Consider the following 20,885-nt stretch of genomic DNA (forward strand, 5'->3'; position numbering starts at 1 on the left):
GGCCCGAGGGGGCGGGGCTCAAGCTGTGAGTCCCAGGGTCGGGGGATCCCATAAGCCACGTGCCTCTGTTTCCTCAGCTGTAAAACGAGGGGGGTCGGCCTCTGGGATCCCCATCGTTTCTGAATCGGTGATCTCTGGGTAATTTTGAGACTCCTGGGTGAGGGAGGGTGGCGGCACCCCAACAGGGGAAGGACGTGTCCCAGACAGGGTCCCCCAAAGACAGTGCGGGGCTGCCCCCTTCTAGCCCCCTCCCCCTCCCTGATCTAACCTCACTCTGCTTCTGTTTGAAGGGGTCGAGGAGGGGGTGGACACGTGATCTCACTGCGAGGAGCGCCCCAGCTCCCAGACACCTGCCGGCCACAGCTCACTGGGCGGGCTCTGGGCTCTGCCGGCCAAGGTCCCGTGCCACAGGCGGCACGTGGGGCAGAGCGGCGGGAGCTTTGAGAACCGTGGAGTCCCTGAGCCCCCGCACCCCAACTTGGCAGCCCAGGAATCGGCTCCGGGACTCCGAAAGGCTCTAGGAAAGCCTGAGAGGGTCGGTGGCTCCATCTGGGAGCATCAGGCTGGTCTGGTGGAGCCTCAAAGGAGATGGATTTTGAAAGCCCCCCCCCCCCACAGCCCTTCCCCCTCCCCACAGGGCAGCCCCCATGCAGGGAGGAGGGATGCTGAGGAGCTGCTCAGCTCTGGGGGGGGCTGGCAGGGAGAGCGTGGGGGGGGCGTGGGAAGCACCCCATAGGGGAGGGCCTTCCGTGGGGGGGGGCATGCTGGGCCTTTCTTGGTGTTTTCTCCCAAAAGCAGCTGAATGTGCTTGAGCAGAGGAGAGCATGAGGTCTCAGTTTCCCCATCTGTCCCATGAGCCATCTCAAAGCCCCTTTCTGCTCCAGACTTTGTCCCTCCCGTGGAGCCGAGGGGTCAAGGGGGCCAGGGCTGCCACACCCCCACTTCCAGGGGGAGACCCTTTGAGGCAGAGAGATGGGAAGACTCCCCTAGGCCCTGGTACACAGTAAGCACTTACTAAATGCTTGTTGACTGACTGGCCCTCCCCCAAATCAGCTGCCCCGGGATGAGGGTGGAGGTTGTGTGTTGCTCCATGGGAGGCAGGCAACACGTGTGGGGGGGTAACTCTCTCCCTGGCCGTCTTCCCCTCAGAGGCTCCGTTTGCTGGCCGGTTGCCTCAGCTTGTTTCTCTGGGTTTTTTCCATCTGTCTGTCACCGACTCTCAGGACCTGCTTCTGGCTCTGCCCGGCATTCGCTGCCAGTCTCTCTCTGTCCGACAACTTTTTTGTCTTTCTGTGGGTCTGTGGCGGCCTGAAGGGGGAGCCCAGCTAGGGATAGGTAAGTGACAGTCCCTCTGGCCTCTGCTCCGGGGAGCAGATGCCCATCCCCCCATCCTGAGCCCCTATTCTCCCATCTTGATCCTCCTATCCTTCCCTCATCCTGACCCTACTGTCCTTCCTTCATCCTGAACCCCATTTTGAGCCCCACCCCCATCCTGAGTTCTAGACCCCCCCAAACCCTTTCATCCTGAACCCCATTTTGAGCCCCACTCCCTTGTCCTGAGCCCATTCCCTCTGTTCTGAGTCCCCACCCCCTCAAGCCCCCAACTCTTCCTCATCCCGAGGATTTAGGGGAGTCTGTGTGAGGGACACTGATGAGGATGGGGAAAGGTCTCATGAGCCGCCGCTGAAGGTCGGGGAATGTTTATTTAGCCTGGAGAAGACTAAGGGCAGAGAGAAAAGAACCAGGCATTTATTAAGCACCTTCTGTGTGTGAGGGACAGTTAAACACTTCTCAACCCGATCCCTTTGGATCCTGCTCCGGCCCTGGGGCGATGTCCTCCTCCTCCTCCTGCCTTTCCAGCTGAGGAAACAGGTCATGGAGCTAAAGGGTCTGAAGGAAGCCTCTGACTTCAGGTTTTCTGGATTTTTGACCTTGCTCTGTGACTGTGGCGCCACCTTGTGGCTGTGTCGGAGGGAATGTCGGAAGGGGAGAAGTCGGGCTCAGTCGGGCTCAGTCGGGCCCAGCGCTTGCCCGGGCTCGACAGGGACGACAGCTCCTCCCCGTGGGTTGGGGGCGCCAAACTTGCCCCCCGGGAAATCCTTCCTGGAGCCTCGGTGCCTTCTGTCCATTCCTCCTCTCCTCCAACCCACCTCTTTCAGCCCCCCGTCCGTGTTATTTCCCCCCATTAAAATGCTGTGTTTGAAGGACTGAGTTCGCGTTGCTGGTGTTTGTGCCCCTTCGCTTGGCGCGGGCCCGGCTCGTTGTGGTTCCGTCCTTTCAGACTCCTCAAGGCCCCGTTTGAGTTTCCTGGGCAGGCGGTTTGCTACCCGCTTCCCCAGTTTTACAGATGAGGAAACTGAGGCAGCCCCGGCCTGAGGGACGTGCCCAGGGCCACCAGCCAGGAAGGGTCTGAGGAGAGATTCGGATCCTGGCCTAGCCCCCTCCCGCTGCACCGGCCCGCTGCCTGGCACCCGCCCCTCGCCCGCCCCAGTGCCCAGACCTCCTTCTGTCCGTCGCTTGGGAGCCCTGGCCCTGGGAAAGGCCGCGCTTCCCCGGAGCTGGCCGGGACTAGTTCGGTGCGGACATGGGAAGGATGAACCGGAGACTTGGGCCTTTTGAACTGAGTCAGGGCATTTCTCCCGGGCCAGAATGGGGGGAAAAGCTTGATTGTCTTTTAACTGCTGCGGAGGAGGGCAAAAGGTGGGCATCCGGTGCAAGGGCCTCGGGGCCAGGAGCGGGGGCTGGAGCAGGGAAAGCTGGGGAGGGCTGGAGAGCGCAGGGAGGAACCGGGGCCCAGAGGGGCAGCGACAGGCAGGAGGGAAGGGGCTGGGGGTCAGGAGGAGCTTGTTGAGGGTCGTTGATGCTGTGAGAAAGGTGAGCTCAGGAGAGAACGGGGAGCTTCAAGGTCACCGAGGGAAACTTGGATTAAGAGCAAGAACTAGGGTGGGGGAGTCATGAGCCCCCCCTTCACTCAGGAACTTCGGGGGCCCAAAAGTGACGTGACCTTTCACTCAGGAAGTGAGTGGTGAGACTGCAGGGAGGTCAGTGAGAGGGCTGAGGGAAGGATCGGGGAGGGGACATTCAGCATGGGGGAGGGATGAGGGGGTTCAGGATGAAAGAGGGAAGGAGGATGGGGAAGCTGGGGCTCGGGATGAGGCTCAGGATGAGGGAGAGGGGGATAGGGGCTCAGTCTGGGGGGGGAGGCTCTGGATGAGGGAGGGAGGGGGGATGGGGAAGGCTGGGGCTCGGGGCTCGGGAGGGATGAGGGGGATGGAGGAGGCTGGGGCTCGGGATGAGGGGGGAGGGGGGAGGGATGAGGGATGCGGCAGCGGGGCGCGGGGCTGGGGCCGCCCGCGGGGCGAGCGCCCCTCCTGGGCCACAGGCACAGCTGCTGCTCTCGGGGCCAGCCCGGATTGCAGAGCTGAGCAGCGTCGCCACCGCGGGCGCGGGGAGGGGGCGGGGGCGGAGGCGGAGAAGCGCCTCCCTCCGCTCTCGCCGCGGCCCTGGGGCCCGGCCCCCGCCCCCGCGGCCGCCGCTCAGTCCCGAGTCCGGAGTGAGCTCGCTGACAGGTGACAGGTCCCGGCGCCAGGGAGGGAGCCTTCGGGCAGCCCGGGGATGGGAGGGCCGGGCGGGAAGGGCGGCGGGAGGGAGGAGGGAGGAGGGAAGGGGGAGGAGGGAGGGGGAGCGGAGCCGGTTCTGCCGCAGACGGTCCGTCAGTCCCGGCTCGCTCGCTGACTGGCTCGGGGAGGGCTCCGGCCGCCGCCAGCCCCAGGCTCGGGAGGCCTGGGAGGGAGGGACTGAGGCCCGGAGCGGACGCCGGACCCCGGGGACCAGGGGGTGGGTGGGCTTCTTGGGGGGAGACCGGCCTTCCCTCCCCCACTGCCCCCCAGCTGGGGCGGTTAGGGGCTTGGCTGCTCCTTCCCTGCCCAGGCGTCTGTGAGTGAGTGTGAGTGTGTGTTTGTGTGTTTGTGTGCCGGCTGCCCCGGGATGTCCCTGTGTCAAGGAGGGCGTCTGTGAGTGTTCCGAGTGCGCTGCGTGGGGAGGGGAAGCTCGGGGTCGCCGCGGGGAGGGGGGAGGGCACTCCTTGTGTTGTGTCCGAGCGCGGCCGCTGAGGGATTGCGCCTGTCAGGGCCTGGGGACCGAGGGTGTCTGGGAGGACATGGCCTGGGTTTGAAGATGTCATTGTGAGGGATGAGAGGGGAGGGGAAGAGTGTGCGTGTGTGTGTCTAGGGATGTCATCAGTGGGTCTGAGTGGGGCTTTGTGTCCCAGATATGGAGACTATTGTGTCATCGTGGGCTTGGGGGTGTCCGTGTGTATCTGATGATGTTTGTGTGTGTGTGTGTGTGTGTGTGTGTGTGTGTGAGTCTGAGTGTGTGGAGAGAGGGAGGGAGGGGGAATAACAGACTCCAGAATAGCGACAAGCCCCCCCACTGCCGGGAAGGCACAGGACTGCAAAGTCCTCTGGCAGCCGAGCTTGGAGGGGGGAGGTGGGAGCAAGAGGGAAGTGGGAGGGATGGCAGTGGCCATGCTGCAGGCCCGGGGTGGCCAGGCAGGGCTGGCTCATCCCTGGACAGGAGAACTGTAGCAATGATCTCAGTGAGCACTGAGGAGGCCAGGAGGGGCCACAGGCCGGCCGAGGCTCCGAAGGGAGGGCAAGATTGCAGGGAAGAAGGGGAGAAGCCCAGAAGCCGGGGGCCCCCTTGGGGCCAGGGCCCCGCCCCGGTCCCCAGTGTGAATTCTGATTTGTGTTCCCTTTCCTTCTCCCCTCTGCTCCCCCTCCCGCTCTTACAGGGCTGCCCCGGCCAGTCCTCGGCTCCACGTCTGACCCCAGCCGGCACCACGGAGGGCCCTCAGGAAGCCCGGGTGACCCCGTCCTGCCCCCTGGACGGGGCCTTCTGGATCCCCCGGCCTCCCGGCGCCCCCCCCAAGGGCTGCTTTGCCTGCGTGTCCAAGCCCCCGGCCCTGCAGCCCTCGGCGGCCGGCTCGGCCGCCGCGCAGGGCCCGGCCCCCAGCCTGTGTCCCATGGAGGCCAAGAGTTGCAAGGCCGACAGCGTCCGGACCGGCACGGGCTCGGGGCCCGGCAAGCACTCGGCTGAGAAAAAGACCATGACCAACCCCACCACGGTCATCGAGATCTACCCTGACACCACCGAGGTCAACGACTATTATCTCTGGTCCATCTTCAACTTCGTCTACCTCAACTTCTGCTGCTTGGGCTTCATCGCTCTGGCCTACTCCCTGAAGGTGGGTGAGACCCCTCTGCGCCGGGCTGGACCGCAGGGAGGCTGGGAGGGACTGGGCGGCACTGGGGCCTCCCCAACCGGGAGTGGCTGGGACGGGGCTAGCCTGCACCCAGAATGGGGGCTAGCCTGTGCCAAGAAGGGGGCTACCCAGAATGGGGGCTAGCCTGCACCAAGATGGGAGCTAACCTGCGCCCACAACGGGCCCCAGCTCTCCCCTAGGCCCCGGGCCAGGGACCCCTCTTCAGCTTACTCTAGGCCATGATCCCGGACCGTAACTCAGGGCTTCCTGCCTGATTCAGGCCGAGCCAGGGGTAGAGCTGGGCCCAGGAAGGGACGCTCAGGGCTCAGCACCACGGTGGACAAGACCATCTCCCTTCCCCCCATCCCAGGGTCGGGACAAATGCTGTCTCTGGCTTCTTGCTGTCTCAGGAGGGGGGAGGCCCTGATCCCTTCTTCCAGGGCTCCACTCCCCAAGGGGAGGGCAGCTGCCAGCAAAAGGGCTGTCTCTGTACCTTGGGCCAGTGAGAAACCAGGGGCCTACACAGGGATCACTACTTTCCTTCGACAGGCAGCAGGGGGACAGAGGGGGTGACTCTCGGAGACTGGGGGGGCTTGGGGCCCAGAGCCCGGGGTGTCAGAGCCAGGAGGGGCCTTCCACCCAGCCCCTCTCATCTAAGGAGCTGACATGTGAAGAAAGGGCCCTTCACGAGCTGGTCCCTAAGCACTGGAGGCTGAGTCTGGGCCGGGGCAGGGCTGACTGCAGTGGTCAAGCAAGCTTGGTTGGCCACCTGCAGAGGATTTTCTGGCAAAGGAAGGAAGGGAGTGTCCGGGGCAAGCAGGACCAGAAGCCTGAGCTTGGCGAGCCCCCGGATGCCTCCAGCTCCGGCCGGAGCGTGGCCAGCAGAGGGGTCCGTTGCTCTGAGGGGGACATTTGGTCATCTGGCCAAGGGAGCGGGAGCCTCGTGGGCTGAGCCGCAGGCAGTCACAGGGTGGGAGCCAGCAGCCTTTGGGAGGAAAGGGAAGCTCAGGAGGAGAAGTAGCGCGATCCGGGCAGGCAGAGAGGAAGCAGCAGGAAGTAGCTGGTGGCCGGGCCCAGGCCTGCGAGGGCCAGGGCCGGCTTTTGCCTGGGAAGCTGTGGCCGCCGTCACTGTCTCAAAGGGCAGATCGAATGTGATCCAGAGCACAGAGCTCGGCGCCCACGGGGCCTGGGAAGAGCCTCCTGGCCCGGTCGTCCCGGGCTCAGACACTGTCTCCCTCCGCCCATCCCCCGGCTCTCATCCCTCTCAGAGACGGGGGACCCACATGCCTTGGCTCAGGACAAGCTAGCTCATCACTTTCCCCAGAACTCTACTGCCCCGCTTGCCAGTTCAGCTCCATTTCCCTTCCTCCCCCTCCCATGACTCTGTGTGTGTGTGAGTGTGTGTATGTGTGTGTGTGTGTGTAAATGTGAATATGTGTGTATGTGAGTGCGTGTGAGTGTGTGTGTAAGTGTGTGTGAGTGAATGTGTGTATGTGTGTGTGAGTGTGTGTGTGAGTGTGTGTGGGTGAATGTGTGTGTATGTGAGTGCATGTGTAAGTGTGAGTGTGTATGAGTAAATGTGTGTGAGTGTGAGTGTGTAAGTGTGTGTGAGTGAGTGTGTATGAGTGTGAGTGAATGTGTGTATATGTGTATGTGAGTGTGTGTGTGTGTGTGTGTGTATGTGAGTGTGTACATGAGTGAGAGTGAGTGTGTGTGTGTGTGTAGCAGATGGGCACTGGAAGGAAGGGAGGGGAGTACTGGGGGAGAAAGGAGCTAGCGGTAAAATCTGGGGGAGCGGGGGCCAGAGGCCCATCTCCTTGCATCCCCCTCCTCTGCTCCCCTCAGCTTCTCCTGTCCCCAGGCGGCCAGTTCCCAGCATCCTCAGTTTGCTCAGACCTCCCCTCCCCTCCATGCCGGCCCCCATGCCAGTCCTGGCTCCTCCTCTGCCCGGGCCAGCCCCGCGGTTGGGGAGAATCATTCCCTGCTTTCTCCCATGCCCACTGCCAGGGTCTGCTTCGATCCTTGGCCCTGAAGCACAAAGCTCCCAGTGCGGGCAGTGCCCCTGGTAGCCGGTTTCTGTCTCCGACTTGCTGTGTGACCTTGGATAAATCAGGGCTCTCCTCTGGCTGCAAGCATTCCCATCTCTGAAATGAGATGGTTGGGTCAGGGTCTGATGCTCTGCTTCTCAGCTTCCCGGGGGAGCCCCCCAACCCAGATCCTTAAGGGGGCAGCTTCCAGAGGGCCCTGAGGGAGCTCCTGTCAGGAAGAGGACCAGGGCCCAGGAGCTGCCCTTCCTTCTCCAAGGACTGTGCCAGGCGCGCTGGCTCTGGCCGGGCAGGGTCCATCTGCTGGGCCGGGCACAGGTGGCCTGGCAGCCGGCTTGTAGCTAGGTCACAGATTTCTGGTCAGTGCCCGATCAGGGACGAGAAGGGGAGGCACAAGGTTAGTGCTTGCTTAGCGTGGGAGCTGCCCCTCTGGGCTCGTGCCCTGCCCAGGGGAAAACCTGGCTTGATTCGGTAAAAAGCCTTGTGTTTGGAGGCCAGTTCTCCCTCCCTTCTGGCCCCCCGAGTGACCCTTGGCCAGTGCCCCCTGTTCTCCGAGTCTCCATTTTCCCATTCGTAGGACTGGGTGGTCTTTCCTGGGGAGGCCTCCCATGCCCAGTCCCGACTCCGTGTCCCGGGCAAGCCCCCTTCTCTTCTCCGGCCCTCAGGTCCCACTCCTGGGGAACGGCCCGGTTTCGGGGCTCAGGGAATAATAGCCGGGGGCTAACCTAGCCAGGGTCACTGTGGGCTGTTCTCTGGCGCCATCTCGTGGCCAGAGGAGCCCACACCCCTGCCGGCAGGGAGAGCTGTCCAGCCCGCACTTTGCTGAAGCGCCAGAGGCAGCCCCAGCCAAGTGAGCTGGGTCCCGGGACTGGTCTGGTTCCGGTAGGACGCGGGCCCATCCCCACGAGCCCCTGCCCGGGCTTCGGTTGGCTGTCTGCAGACAGGATCGGGAACAGTCCTCGAGCTGCCTCTGCTCCCATCACCACTTTGCACAAAGGGACCGCGGCTCGGGCAAATGGGGGCGGTGAGCCAGGAAGCATCAGAGGCCCCTGGGGATGGACCAGGAGCTGGCCTTGACCGGCTCGGCCCCGGTGGGCGGAAGTAGGGAGCCACAGGGCAGATGGGATCGAGGTAAGAAAAAGCTCCTAGATGCTCGTTCTCAGAACCCCCTCGGGCATCGTGGGTACGCCGTCTCCAGTCTCTCGCCACTGTGGCCGACCAGGAAGTATCCCTTCCTTCACACGGACGGAATTCCCTCTGACTGTTGGTGTAGGGGGAGCTGCAGGAGTTGTGGGGGGAGCTGCCCGGCAGAGTGGATAGAGCAGGACCTTAGGCTGCCCCCAACACTTGCCAGCTCTTTGACACTGAGCAAGCTACTTTAGCATTGCCTGCCTCAGTTTTCCCATCTGTAAAATGGGAGCTGGGCTGACTAACAGCACTGGCGTGCACAACCATCCGGCATGGCTGGGAGGATCACATGAAATCATGTACGTGTAGAGCTAGAGACATGTGAGTTCTTTCTAGAAAGACTAGAGAGAGCTACAAGTATTTGGTCTCCAGAAGCCAGACTAGGGAGAGAATACAGAAAGGGACCCTACTGAGGATCTCCCGAGTCAAAATCAGGGCCCTAGGAGTGGCAGATGGGCACTGTCCCTTGGGCTCTGAATGAGAGGAACGGGTAGCTCTCGGCTGCTCTTTAGCACCCTCCCCCCCTAACGAGGGGTCCTGCCATTCCAGAAGGCCCTGCTAAGATGCAGAGCTGATTCTTCCCTCCCTCCATCTCTCGTTGAGTCTGCAGCCCCAGCATGACTGCTTGGTGGAGGAGATGTGGACCAGGTGATCTTGATTCTCAGCCCTGCTGGAGCTGATGGGGGCTAGTCAGGGCAGCAAAGCCCCTTGTGTGACCTTGGGAGGCTCCCCCCCCCCAGCCTCAGGTTTTTTTATCTGTAAAATAAAGGGATTGAAACTGTGAAATCTACAGTACATGGGTCCTATGATCCTATATGGGGGAGGGGGCTCTGGGGAGAGGGCTCTAGGGAGGGCTGGGATTAGACCAACTCAAGAAACCTGCTCTAAGGGCCAAGATGGCCAGCTGGGAGGGGGGATCTTAGCAGCCCCTGCCTCCAAACCCTCCATTTTGACAGATGGTGAAGGGCAGGTAGAGGAAGGGCTCGCCCCAGGCTTCACAGCTAGTCAGAAGCAGGGCAAGGGCCACACACCAGGCTGGGCCCCACAACACGACGACTCTGGGCTCTGGGAGCCTGCTCCCTCAAGAGCCAGCAAAGCCTATTTGGAAAGAGGAAAAGAACAAGGCAGGCAGCCTGTCCCGGGCCGCGGGGGTCGGGGTGGGGGGTAAAGGCTGTGGCAAGTCAAGCATGGGCGACAGCAGAGTGGAGAGAGGGAGAGGGAGCGATGGACAGACAGGCAGACACACAGGCAGATGGGTGGACAGACTGACAGTCGAGCAGATGGGTGGATGAACAGACGGACTGATGGATGGACGCATAGACAGGGAGAAAGATGGACGGAAAGGCGGGCAGAAAGATGGGTGGGTAGGCAGATAGATGGACAGACAGACGGAGGGGTGGGCAGCCAGTTGGCTTGATAGGCAGACAGTGGATGACAGACAGAGGCAGACAGGCAGGTAGATTGCCGGGGAGGGCCGAGCTTGCAGCCCCAGGATGGCCCTGTGGGGGGGGTCATGGGGGCAGCCCTGGCTGGACCTCCTTCCCGGCCCACCTTCCAGGGGTCTCAATCCTTCTTTCTTGGCTTCAGGTTCGAGACAAGAAGCTACTGAACGACCTGAATGGGGCCGTGGAGGACGCCAAGACGGCTCGCCTCTTCAACATCACCAGCTCCGCTCTGGCCGCTTTCTGCCTGGTCCTCATCTTCATTTTCCTGCGGTACCCCCTCAATGACTACTGAGGGGGGAGGGAAGCCCCGGCACCCCGCCCCCCCATCCCGCTGAACTGTCAGGGGGAGAAGAGCGTTTGGCTTGGACGTTTTTACAGGGGAATTAATCATTTAAAATATTTATTTTCAATATAAAGGGAGGGGAGGGAGCCAGAGAAGGACAGGGGGGAAGCCAGGGTGGGGCTGCCAAGGCCGGCCGAGTCCTGGCCGGACACCACGATGGAGTGGGAAGCGGGAGAAGGGGATGAGTGGGGCCCTAGGGGGCCCTGCTTCTGTCCCACACGCTAGACAAGGCCCTCCCCACCCAGGGCCTCGCCCCCAGACCCACCTTCTCCTTGGGTTCGCTTCAGCTACACCCGCAACCCCGTCAATCAGCGGCCTGGCCTGTCAGCACCCCCAGCCCCGCATCCCCCCGCCCCCGCCTAAGGGCACAGCCCCAAGCACCCGGCAGAGCTGCCCCGGGGCAGGGCAGGATGGGGGTCATTGCTTGGGGCCGTCGCCCCGCTTAGAGCTGCCGAGATCCGGTGACTTTGCTGTGAACCACCTCTGCCCGGCCGCCGGAAGCCCGATTTCTAAGGTTGGGACCGCGGAGGAAGGCCCTGGAGAGGCCGGGCTCCCCCCCTCCCCGGGCTTCGGAACGCCTCCAGGGAACCAGATGGATGTGCTTGGGAGGGGAGGACGCAGGGCATGGTCCCATCCCATTGCTTAGGAAACAGGTTCTCAGACAGGGGAGGGGCTTTGCCAGCTCCCCTCCCCCCCATGTCAATCACCAGTGAGAAACCAAGGACTGCCAGAGGGATCCTTCCCCACGTGCTCGGGCAGAATGGCCCCGCCCTCAGGGAGGGGCAGAGGGGCGGGGCCCAGACTCACCTGGAGAGGAAGGAGGCGGGACGGCTGTTGTGAGGAACCTTACTATACTCAAACACTGTGACTTGAAATTCTGTGTGAGTGTGTGTCTGTGTCTCCGTGTGTGTGAGTGTGAGTGTGTCCCCGTTCACACCTGCTCCTGTGCTGCTGCCCGGCCGGCTCCTCCCTCAGGCTGGCTCCCCGGCTCCGGGAGCTCGCCCTCTTCTCGCGGGCTGTTGCTGAGCGGCGCTGGGGCTTTCCCCGCTCTGCCCACTTGTTGGCAGGATGGCTTTGGACTAGTCCTTGGCCTCCCAGGCTGAGGTCGCGGGCTGGGTCTGCCAGCCCTTCCTGCCGCCTGAGTGAATATTGAAGCGGAGAGAGAGCTCACGGCTAAAGAAAAGCAAGCCCCGAGGCTCTGGGGAGAGCCGAGGCAGAGGCAGCTGGCAGACCCTCCCCCTCCCCCAATCTACCTGCCCCCTCCCCCCCACGCCCCTGCTGGGACTTTGGCTGGTCCGGAAGGAGAGTCTCGGGGCGACTGTAGGGAAAGGGGCTGAAGTTCAAGGGAATAGGAAGAGCCTCTGACCGCCGGGGACCGCCGGGGAGACGCGTGTGGGACTGAACCGAGGGGGCCGGCCTCCAGAGCAGAGGCCAGCCTTCCTCTAGGGACAAACAGCACAGAAAGGACCCGGGGCCGCTGAGCCGAGTCCCACGGGGTTTGTGGCAGCAGCCCCACAGCTGGAGCCAGAGCAGCCCGCGGTTCTGGGAGTTCGGAGGCCATGGGCGTCCACAGCAGCACTGGCACCCGGAGCCCCGGGTCCAGGACCTGCCCGGGCTTGGCCACTTGGATCAGGGCTGAGGGAGCGGGTAGGGACGCTTTTCGCTGAATTGGCACGCCCCTGGTACCCTCGGTCTCCGGACACACTTCCCAGTGGGCAAACAGTAGCCCCGAGTCACTCCCTTCCCTCTTCCTAAGGCAGCTCTCCCAGCTAGGTCCCGGCCTTGCCTTTGGCCCGGGCTGGGCCCCCGCTGCCTCTTCATCCAGCTCCCACCACTGCCATGTTCCAAAGGGCCTTTTGTTCTGGTCATGTTCATAGGTCTCTCCTATTCTGAGAGATTTCCTCAATTCCGGGTCTGGGAGGGGCACAGCTCCTGCTCCTGCCTTCCTGGGGTGACCCACCTCTGAGCTAGGAGCTGGGGCACCTGGCTTTGGTTACCCATGTGACCATGGTCAGTTCTTTCCCCTTCTGGGCCTCAGTTTCCCCATTTGATCCCTCATTTCCCCATGCCAGGCTCAGGATGAAGGAGGAAGGAGCAGAGAGGAGAGGAGAGGACAAGGCCCCGGTACTCCCATTTGTGAGTTCTGAGCCATCAGGACCATGGGTGGATGTTAGGCAGGGCCTGAGCTAGTACAGCGACTCTGGGGCTCTTCAAGGGGCTCGGGGTCCAGGATCAGGAGTCTATTTTCCCATCTCTGAATCCCACTGAGCCCCAGCAGCATCTAGGGAAGTTGCTGCAGCGGCCCAAGGGCTAGAGGGGGCCATGATTCCTGCCTTTCTTCAAGGCTGAGCTCAGGGGTCATCTGCTCTAGGTCGTGTGCTGGTGAAGGTGAGCACTTCCTGTCTGGATTCTCCCAGCTGTCCCTGAGGCGAGGGGCTTCCTGTGCGCTCTCCACTCCCACTCTCCCTTGTAACTTGTCTAAGCCTTGAGTTCCCTCCTCCCCCTGTGCTCCTCGCTGACAGAACCTGTGAACTTTATCTGTCTGTCATTTATCCTCTTGCCCAGCTCAGGGCCTTGCACACACTCGGTGACTAATAAATGTTTGTCTAACTGAACGGAATGGAGCTTTTCTGTCCCATAGTGGAGGCAGTGAACAGCATAAGCCTGGAGTTCTGCAGGCCCTGAGCATGTCTTGGCACAGTCTTGCCCTGAGCATGTCTCGAAACAGGGCAGGTATAGACAGAGCACCGACCCGGCTTGTTCAGGCTGCAAAGGGCTGCCTGCCCGCTCCAGCCAGAATCCTGCGCCTCTGTCTCACCTCACCTGCTTGGTCCAGCTCCTGCCAGTCCCTTCCTGAGAGGGGCTTGTGGACAGGATCCATCCTGGTTGACACCTGGCTCCATCCCAGGGAAGTGCTGGTACTGAAGATTGGTTTCCCATCGCCCTGTCCCCACCCCTACACCATTGTCTCTGGGCTTTGACCCAGCACCTGGGGCCAGAGGAAGTTAGGGGTCATTGGAATTTAGTCTGTGGGGGCTCCTGTGGGTCTTTTATCTAGTTACCTTCTTGGGGGGGGGGTAAAAGAAGGACGAATGAGCCAAATTCTGAGGGTCTCTAGAACTAAAGAGAGCGACTGAGCCTGGGTCCCAGAATCCAAGAGCGTGGCCAGACAGGAACACTCCTGTGCTTGTTCTGTTTGTCTGAGTGGGTGCAGCCCTTGCTGGGGAAATGAGGAAGGAGCATAGGGGAGAGACCTGCTGCCTGCAGAGCTACTTGCTGCCCAGCCCTTCTTGGGGTTTCATTGTTACCTGAAGAGAAACTGTTGCTTCTTTGTCTGCCTCAGGGAAGAGTGGAAAGAGTGTTTGCTCTTAGGCCTTGGCAGGCTGGAAGTTTTTCTTCTTGGCCTACTAGCCTATTGGAGCTGTGACTTGGGCCCATTCATAGTTTGAGGGATCCTAGGCCCTGGGCTAGAGAAGCCATGACCTCCTTCTCTGGAGAGGTGACTTTGCCTCCCCTTTCCTTTCTTCTTCCCTCCCTGCTTTCCCTTTTCTGGTTGCTATGATTAGCCTTTCTAAGACACCTGCCCTAGGAGAGCAGAGGCACAGGCCCACAGCTGATGGGGAAATCTTCCAGGTTTTCCCCATTCCCAATGGTGCTGGCACTTGGTCTGAGGTGGGGGGTCTGTTGAAAACATTCCAGAAAAGAGCTTTTCTTCCTCCCCTTTTTGGGGCTCTACCAAACTGAAGAAGCAGGTGCGCTCTCTTAGCCACGGCCATTCTCCTCTGTATGACCATATATTCTCAGTGGGGCTTCTCTTCCCAACTGATAGTTGATGTAAAGAGATTTTCTCTCTTTCTAGATAATGGACAAAATTTTCAGGGAACAGTTTTTGCATTCTGCAAACAGGGGTCACTGCATATATATGAAAGACTGCCTGCTTCTTTGGATTTCCTTTTTTTTTTTCTGCTTGATTTTTGATGGTTTTTTCCTGAAGGTTTACAATAGTTTTCTTTACCTATCCTATCCGTCACAGGTTTTGTTATCAGTACAATAACAGTCATCTTCTTGATGAAAAATTTGGTGAAATGCAAACCCCCAAACTAACTTTCTGTCTCTCTCTGTCCTTCTGGGTCAGTCTCTTGTCTCTCAGTTTCTGTGTCTCTGTGTGTCCTTTTCTTGTCTAACACAATATGTGCATTTCCCCCAAACATGGTAAGTAGGCCTGTATCCTGACACCAAGGAGGGCAGCACAATTAGTCGCCTGGAAGAGAGTCTCAGACTGTTCCCCAACACATGGAGAGCCAACACCCGAATGGATGTAACCAGATCTAGTTCAGCAGAAATCAGGAGAAAGTACAGACCTTCCTGAAGTGCTGATACTCAAGAGCACTCCTTCTAGGTGGAGGGAGTATGGCTTCTTTGTGGTTGTCCAGGGGCTGCGTCTGCTCAGGGAATGCAAGAGCATTTGGATCAGTTGGAGAATTGGGAGGCCATTCCTCTACCTGCATCCTTCTAAAGCCCAGGCTGACTGGACAAAGGCAGGCAGGAGATATTGGGGCAGCCTCTTAAGCCATTGAGAGTTTTCCTTGGAAAATGGAGGCCCAACTCCTTCGAAGTCAAGTGCTGTGTGCCTGGAATGGGCTCTAAAAGTTTGAGCTCTTCTCCCTTGGAGAAGTCACTCAGTGTTGATCGAAGGCAAGAGGAATGTGGCAAAGGAACCAGTTCTGGGGCCAGTGCCCCCCATATCCCACTGTGACAGACCAAGAGCCCCAGATGTACCTGCCTATGAAAAGGGCTGACTAAGTGCTCAGAGCACAGACTGCAGATTGCCCCAAGAGATTTGTGAAGGAAAGCAAGATATTTTCAGGGTTAAGGATAATGTTTATTGAAACAAAATGATTTCCCTGGTTTCCAGGGACAGCCAAAGGAGCCCAAAATAAGCAAAGAGACCCTTTGGAGGAGAAAGTTGGGGAGTCCAGGAATGAAGGCTGTTGGGAGGCAACTCAGCAATCTGCAATGATGGCCCCACATTTGGGGGCAGGGCAGATGATCCTTGGAGATGACCTAGAGGTTCCCCGGGGGGTCTGCATGGTTTGCTGGGCAGCCCTTTGCCGGTTGTTCTTGGCAGGGTGATGTCTCCTTGGCTAAGGAGGTGGGAGAGCATATGAAGGATGGGAGGATGAGGATATGGAGTGCTCCTGTGGCAGGGCTGTTTCCTGGCTAAGAAAGGAGATCAGGAAATCCCAGACTCAGGGTTCCCTGATGGTCCTGGGGTCTAGGTCATCAGCAAGGATGCTGAGACAGGAGCTGTGGGTGGGAGCTGGGAGTGGAGGAGGTGTCTTGTTGAGGCAGGGCAAATTTTCCTCACGGTTGAATGGAGAGGGGATTATGGGAGCCTCAGATCTTACACTGGCAGCAAATCTTACACTGGACTAGCAGCAGCAGGGCTTGCAACAGCTGGACTGGCAACAGCTGGGCTTACAGCAGCTGGACTGGCAGCAGCTGGATTGGCTGCAGCAGGGCTTGCAGCAGCTGGACTGGCAACAACCCCCACAGCCTCCACCACAGCTGGAACAGGAGCAAACAGGCACACAGCAGCAGACAGGCTTGCAGCAGCTGGACTGACAGCAGCTGGATTGGCTACAGCAGGGCTTGCAGCAGCTGGACTGGCAACAACCCCCACAGCCTCCACCACAGCTAGAGCAGGAGCAAGCAGGCACACAGCAGCAGACAGGCTTGCAGCAGCTGGACTGGCAGCAGCTGGATTGACTACAGCAGGGCTTGCAGCAGCTGGACTGACAGCAGCCCCCACAGCTGGAGCCACAGCCTCCTTTGCTGCCTCCACCACAGCTGGAGCAGGAACAGGCTGGCACACAGCAGCAGACAGGTTTGCAGCAGCAAACGGGCACACAACAGCTGGAGCCACAGCCTCCCTTGCAGCCTCCACAGCTGGAGCCACAGCCTCCCTTGCAGCCTCCACCACAGCTAGAGGACGAGCATGCTGGCACACAGCAGCACACAGGTTTGCAGCAGCAGACGGGCACACAGCAGCTGGAGCCACAGCCCCCACAGCTGGAGCCACAGCCTCCTGAACAGCCACAGCAGCTCATGATGCTGAGAGATTGGAAGAGATTGGTGTCCACAGGGGAGGAAGGTCTCAAGAGAGAGAGGAGTCAGTGGGTTGTGGTAGCCCCTCTCTGCTCCCGGCTTTTATACTGTGGTGCAGCTGCACTATCAATAACAAAGGACACGTGCTCACTTCCTCCTTAAAGTTTACAGCTATCCCTTGTAGCTGTCCTTAATTTGGTTGCTAGTCTTTAGGCTATAGACTGCCCTAGGCTCTAGCCCAAATAGGCTTTAATTTCTTAAAAAAACCAAAAACTCATTTAATCTTTTTTCTTTTTAATTTTGAGTTCCAATTCTCTCCTTCCCTACCAGCCTATCCTTTACTCACCGAGAAGACAAGTAATATATCAATTATATATGTGAAATACAAAACAATTGGCATATTAGCCTTATTTTTTTTAAGTAAGAAAAATAGAGTAAGACGATTATACAAGTTCCAATTCTTTGTCACCACTAGGAGAGTTGCTACACATATTTTTACACATGTCTTTTTCCTTTTCTTTTTTTATTGAAGTTTTTTATTTTCAACATTTGACCGTTGAAAAACTTTGTGTTCTAATGTCCCCTCCTTACCCCCACCCCCTCCCCTAGATTACATTGGCATATAATCCAATATATGTAAAACATGGTAAAATATATGTTAAATCCAAAATAGGCATACATATTTATACAATTCTCTTGCTGCACAAGAAAAATCAAATCAAATTTTAAAAAATGAGAAAGAAAATAAAATATAAGCAAACAACAAAAAGAGTGAAAATACTATGTAGTGATCCACATTCAGTTACCACAGTTCTCTCTCTGGTGTAGATGGCTCTCTTCATCACAAGATCACTGAAACTGGCCTGAATTATTTCATTGTTGAAAAGAGCTGTGTCCTGGTTCTGCTCACTTCCCTCAGCATCAGTTCCTGTATGTCCCCCCAGGCCTCTCTGAAATCATCCTGTTGGTCATTTCTTACAGAACAATAATATTCCATAACATTCACATATCATAACTTATTCTCCAATTGATGGGCATCCCCTCAGTTTCCAGTTTCTTGCCACTAGAAAAGGGCTGCCACAATATTTTTGCATATGTGGGTCACTTTCCCTCCTTTAAGATCTCTTTGGAATACAGGCCCAGTAGAAACACTTCTGGATCAAAGAGACTACACAGTTTTATAACGTTTTGGGCATAGTTCTAAATTGCTCTCTAGAATGGTTGGATCCATTCACAATTCCACCAACAATGCATTAGTATTCAGTTTTCCCACATCCCCTCCAATATTTGTCATTATTTTTTCCTGTCATCTTAGCCAATCTGAGAGATGTGTAGTGATATCTCAAAGTTGTCTTAATTTTCATTTCTCTGATCAATAGTGATTAAGAACACCTTTACACACGACTAAAATGGTTTCAACTTCTTCATCTGAAATTTGTCTGTTCATTCTTTTTTCTTTTCTTTTGACCTTTTTGAGATATAGACCTAGTAATGGTATTGCTGTGTCAAAGAGTATGCACAATTTGCTATTCCTTTGAGCTTAGTTCCAAAACTAAGTGCAACAGTGCATTAGTGTACCTATTTTTCCCTCATCCCCTCTAGCATTTGTCATTTCTGATAGATTTGAGATAATATCTCAGGGTGATTTGCTTTGCACTTATCCAATGAATAAACATAAAAGCATTTTTTTTCATATGACTATAGCTTTAATTTCTTCCAAAAATTACCTGTTCATGTCCTTTACCATTTATCAATGTGGGAAGGGCTCTTAATTTTATAAGTTTTACTCAGTTCTATATTCAACATATATTTGAGAAATTAAGTCTTTTAAAAATATTAAGTGTTTTATTTTTTCTGGTTATATATGTATTTTAATTTTTTAAAATCCACATTTCCTTATGAATCATGTTGGGAGAGAAAACTCAGAACAAAAGAGAAAAACCACAAGAGAGAAAAAACAGAAAAAAGAAATGAACAAAGCATGTGTTGATTTACAATCAGTCTCCATAGTGGCATTTTCTATCCGAAGTTTATTGGAATTGCCTTGCATCACTGAAACACTGAGAAGAACCAAGTCTTTCATAGTCAATCATCACACAATCTTGCTGTTACTATATACAATGTGTTGGAATACATGGGAGAGCTGCTGAAATACACGGGAGCCATTTGACAATGGCTGCTGGAGATCCATCCCAGAATGGATCCCATCTTGTGAGAGGATGATACAAGGAGACTGAGAGGCCATTGCTGCAGAGAAGCCTCTCTGACTGAGAGGCCATGCATTATCTGATCTCCCTCCTCCTCCCCCCTCTGCCTCCAATTTATTTCATTCCCAGTCCACAACACCTGTGTCAGCAAAGGCTCCTCTGCAACTCCTTCAGACACTATGATCCACAGCTGTGGAATCTCTCAGAGAATTGACTGTCCCTTAACACAATGGATTCCTGGTTCTGCTTATTTTGCTCAGAATCAGTTCATGTAACTCTTTCCAGGCCTTTCTAAAATCAGCTTGTTCATCATTTTTTATAGAATAATAATATTCCATTATCTTCATACACCACAACTCGTTCAGTCATCCCCCAACTGATGGACATCTACTTATTTATCAATTCTTTGTTACCACAAAAAAAAAAAAACTGTTTCAAACATTTTTGCATCTGTGGGTCCTTTTCTCTCCTTTATGATTTACTTGGGAAACAGACCCAGTAGTAACACTACTGGATCAAAGGATATGTACAGTTTTATACCTCTTTGGGCACAGTTCCAAGTTTTTCTCCAGAATGGTTGGATCAGCAAAATGAGGTCTTCATGAGAGAAACTTGCTGTAAAAAGTACGATCTTATTTCATTGTCCATGGCGCCTTTTAGCAAAATGTAGTTTCCCTAACTATCCCTTTTAATTAGACCTATTTTTGCTTTTGTTTTGTCTTAGGTCATTATCACTATCTCTGCTTATTGGGTTTTTGTTTTTTCAGCTGAAGCATAATAGATGTGCTTCAGCACTTTATTTTAATTCTGTGTGTCTCTATGTAAACCCCGTTTAAATGCCTTAATAGTGGTCAAATTCATAGGAATTACATATATCATGTTCCCATATAATAATATAAACAGTGTAACTTTGAGTCCCTTGTGATTTCTCTTTATTTTTTACTTTTTTATTCTTCTCTTGAGTCTTGTGATTTAATGTCAGATTTTCTATTCAGCTTTACTTCATTAAATATCCATTTCCCCCTGAAGGATTACTCTCAGTTTTACTTGGTAGGTGATTCTTTATTGTAATCCTAGCTCCTTTATCCTCTGGAATATCATATTTCAAGCCTCTATTTCCTTTACGCAGACTGTGTATGTGTAATAAAGTAGAAGATGTATTTAAAATAATATAGAAGAATCTTATGTAATTCTAACTGTGGTTCTATGACATTTGGAGTATTTCTTTCTGGCTGGTTAAAATATTTTCTTTTTGATCTGGGAACTCTGGAACTCTTCATTTTGGTATCTGTGAATTCTTTCCATTTTTATTTTACTCTCTGATTCTGTTTTGTCAGGACAGTTTTCCTTGATAATTTCTTGAAATTTGTTGTCTAATCACTTTTTCTCTTTTTAAAATCATAGATTTCAAGTAGCCCAATAATTTTAAAATTATCTCTCCTTGATCTATTTTCTAGGTCAGTTATTTTTTCCATTAAACTATTGAACATTTTCTTCATCTTTTTATTCATTTGATTTTGTTTTATTGTTTCTTGATGTCTCATGGAGGCAATATCACCCACTTGCTTAATTCTAATTTTTAAGAAGGAAATTTCATTTTATTTTAGCTTTGGGTTGTGTGTGTGTGTGTGTGTGTGTGTGTGTGTGTGTGTGTGTAGCAATTGTGACTTGCCCAGGGTCACACAGCTATAAGTGTTAAGTGTCTACGACCAGATTTAAATTCAGGTCCTCCTGACTTCAGGGTCAGTATTCTATCCAAAAAATGTTCTTTGGTGAGATTTTTTTCCAATATTTGATTGTTCCAGTTAGATATAATTTAAAAAAACATTTATATTTTCAAATTTTGAGTTTCTCTCTCCTTCTTTTCCCAGCTCATTGAGTAGGCAAGCAATTTTATATAACATATATACTATGCAGTCATGTAAAACACATTTATATAGTAATGTGTGAAAGAAAACAACCCCAACCCCCCCCCAATAAAAATATAATTTAAAAAAATCTGCTTAAGCATAGATTCTGGGAAGATGGCAGACTAGGTTGGTAAATTTCAGACTCTCCTGATTCCTCCCCAAATAGAACAAATTTATGCCTCAGGATGGAGGTTCATGAAAATAGACTCATATGAAAAATCAAGAAAACTAGGTACAGAACAGGGGTCCTTCAGATATAACCTGAGAATATCCCAAGAAGAAAGATCCAGGACTGGGATTAACCTGTCCTAAATGCAACACCTCTGGGCTAGTTTCCCAGAAACACCAAGTGGGGAGCCCCTGGGTGAGCTGGATG

At 55.1% G+C, this 20,885-nt stretch overlaps 2 protein-coding genes across 2 annotated transcripts; one reads left to right on the plus strand and one right to left on the minus strand.

Moving 5' to 3' along the window:
* The first annotated feature begins 4,469 nt into the window (after window positions 1-4,469).
* On the plus strand, window positions 4,470-12,899 carry IFITM10 (interferon induced transmembrane protein 10). The gene is made up of 2 exons (XM_051967289.1): window positions 4,470-5,245; window positions 10,084-12,899. The coding sequence occupies exons 1-2, from the start codon at window positions 4,589-4,591 to the stop codon at window positions 10,231-10,233; spliced, it is 807 nt and encodes a 268-aa protein (XP_051823249.1). The 5' UTR covers window positions 4,470-4,588; the 3' UTR covers window positions 10,234-12,899.
* A 1,883-nt stretch (window positions 12,900-14,782) lies between these two features.
* LOC127541941 (keratin-associated protein 5-5-like) lies at window positions 14,783-20,234 on the minus strand. The gene has a single exon (XM_051967298.1). The coding sequence runs from the start codon at window positions 16,392-16,394 to the stop codon at window positions 15,717-15,719; it is 678 nt and encodes a 225-aa protein (XP_051823258.1). The 5' UTR covers window positions 16,395-20,234; the 3' UTR covers window positions 14,783-15,716.
* Window positions 20,235-20,885: the final 651 nt, after the last annotated feature.

This window comes from Antechinus flavipes, chromosome 6 (assembly GCF_016432865.1).
Source record: "Antechinus flavipes isolate AdamAnt ecotype Samford, QLD, Australia chromosome 6, AdamAnt_v2, whole genome shotgun sequence".
Taxonomy (NCBI): Eukaryota; Metazoa; Chordata; class Mammalia; order Dasyuromorphia; family Dasyuridae; genus Antechinus; species Antechinus flavipes.

Excerpts from the sequence above, each read along its gene's own strand:
- IFITM10 (XM_051967289.1), top strand. The coding sequence starts at position 4,589 with ATGATCTCAGTGAGCACTGAGGAGGCCAGGAGGGGCCACAGGCCGGCC. Across the intron at positions 5,246-10,083 it reads CTCTGGCCTACTCCCTGAAG|GTTCGAGACAAGAAGCTACT; the intron begins GTGGGTGAGACC and ends TCTTGGCTTCAG.
- LOC127541941 (XM_051967298.1), bottom strand. The coding sequence starts at position 16,394 with ATGAGCTGCTGTGGCTGTTCAGGAGGCTGTGGCTCCAGCTGTGGGGGC.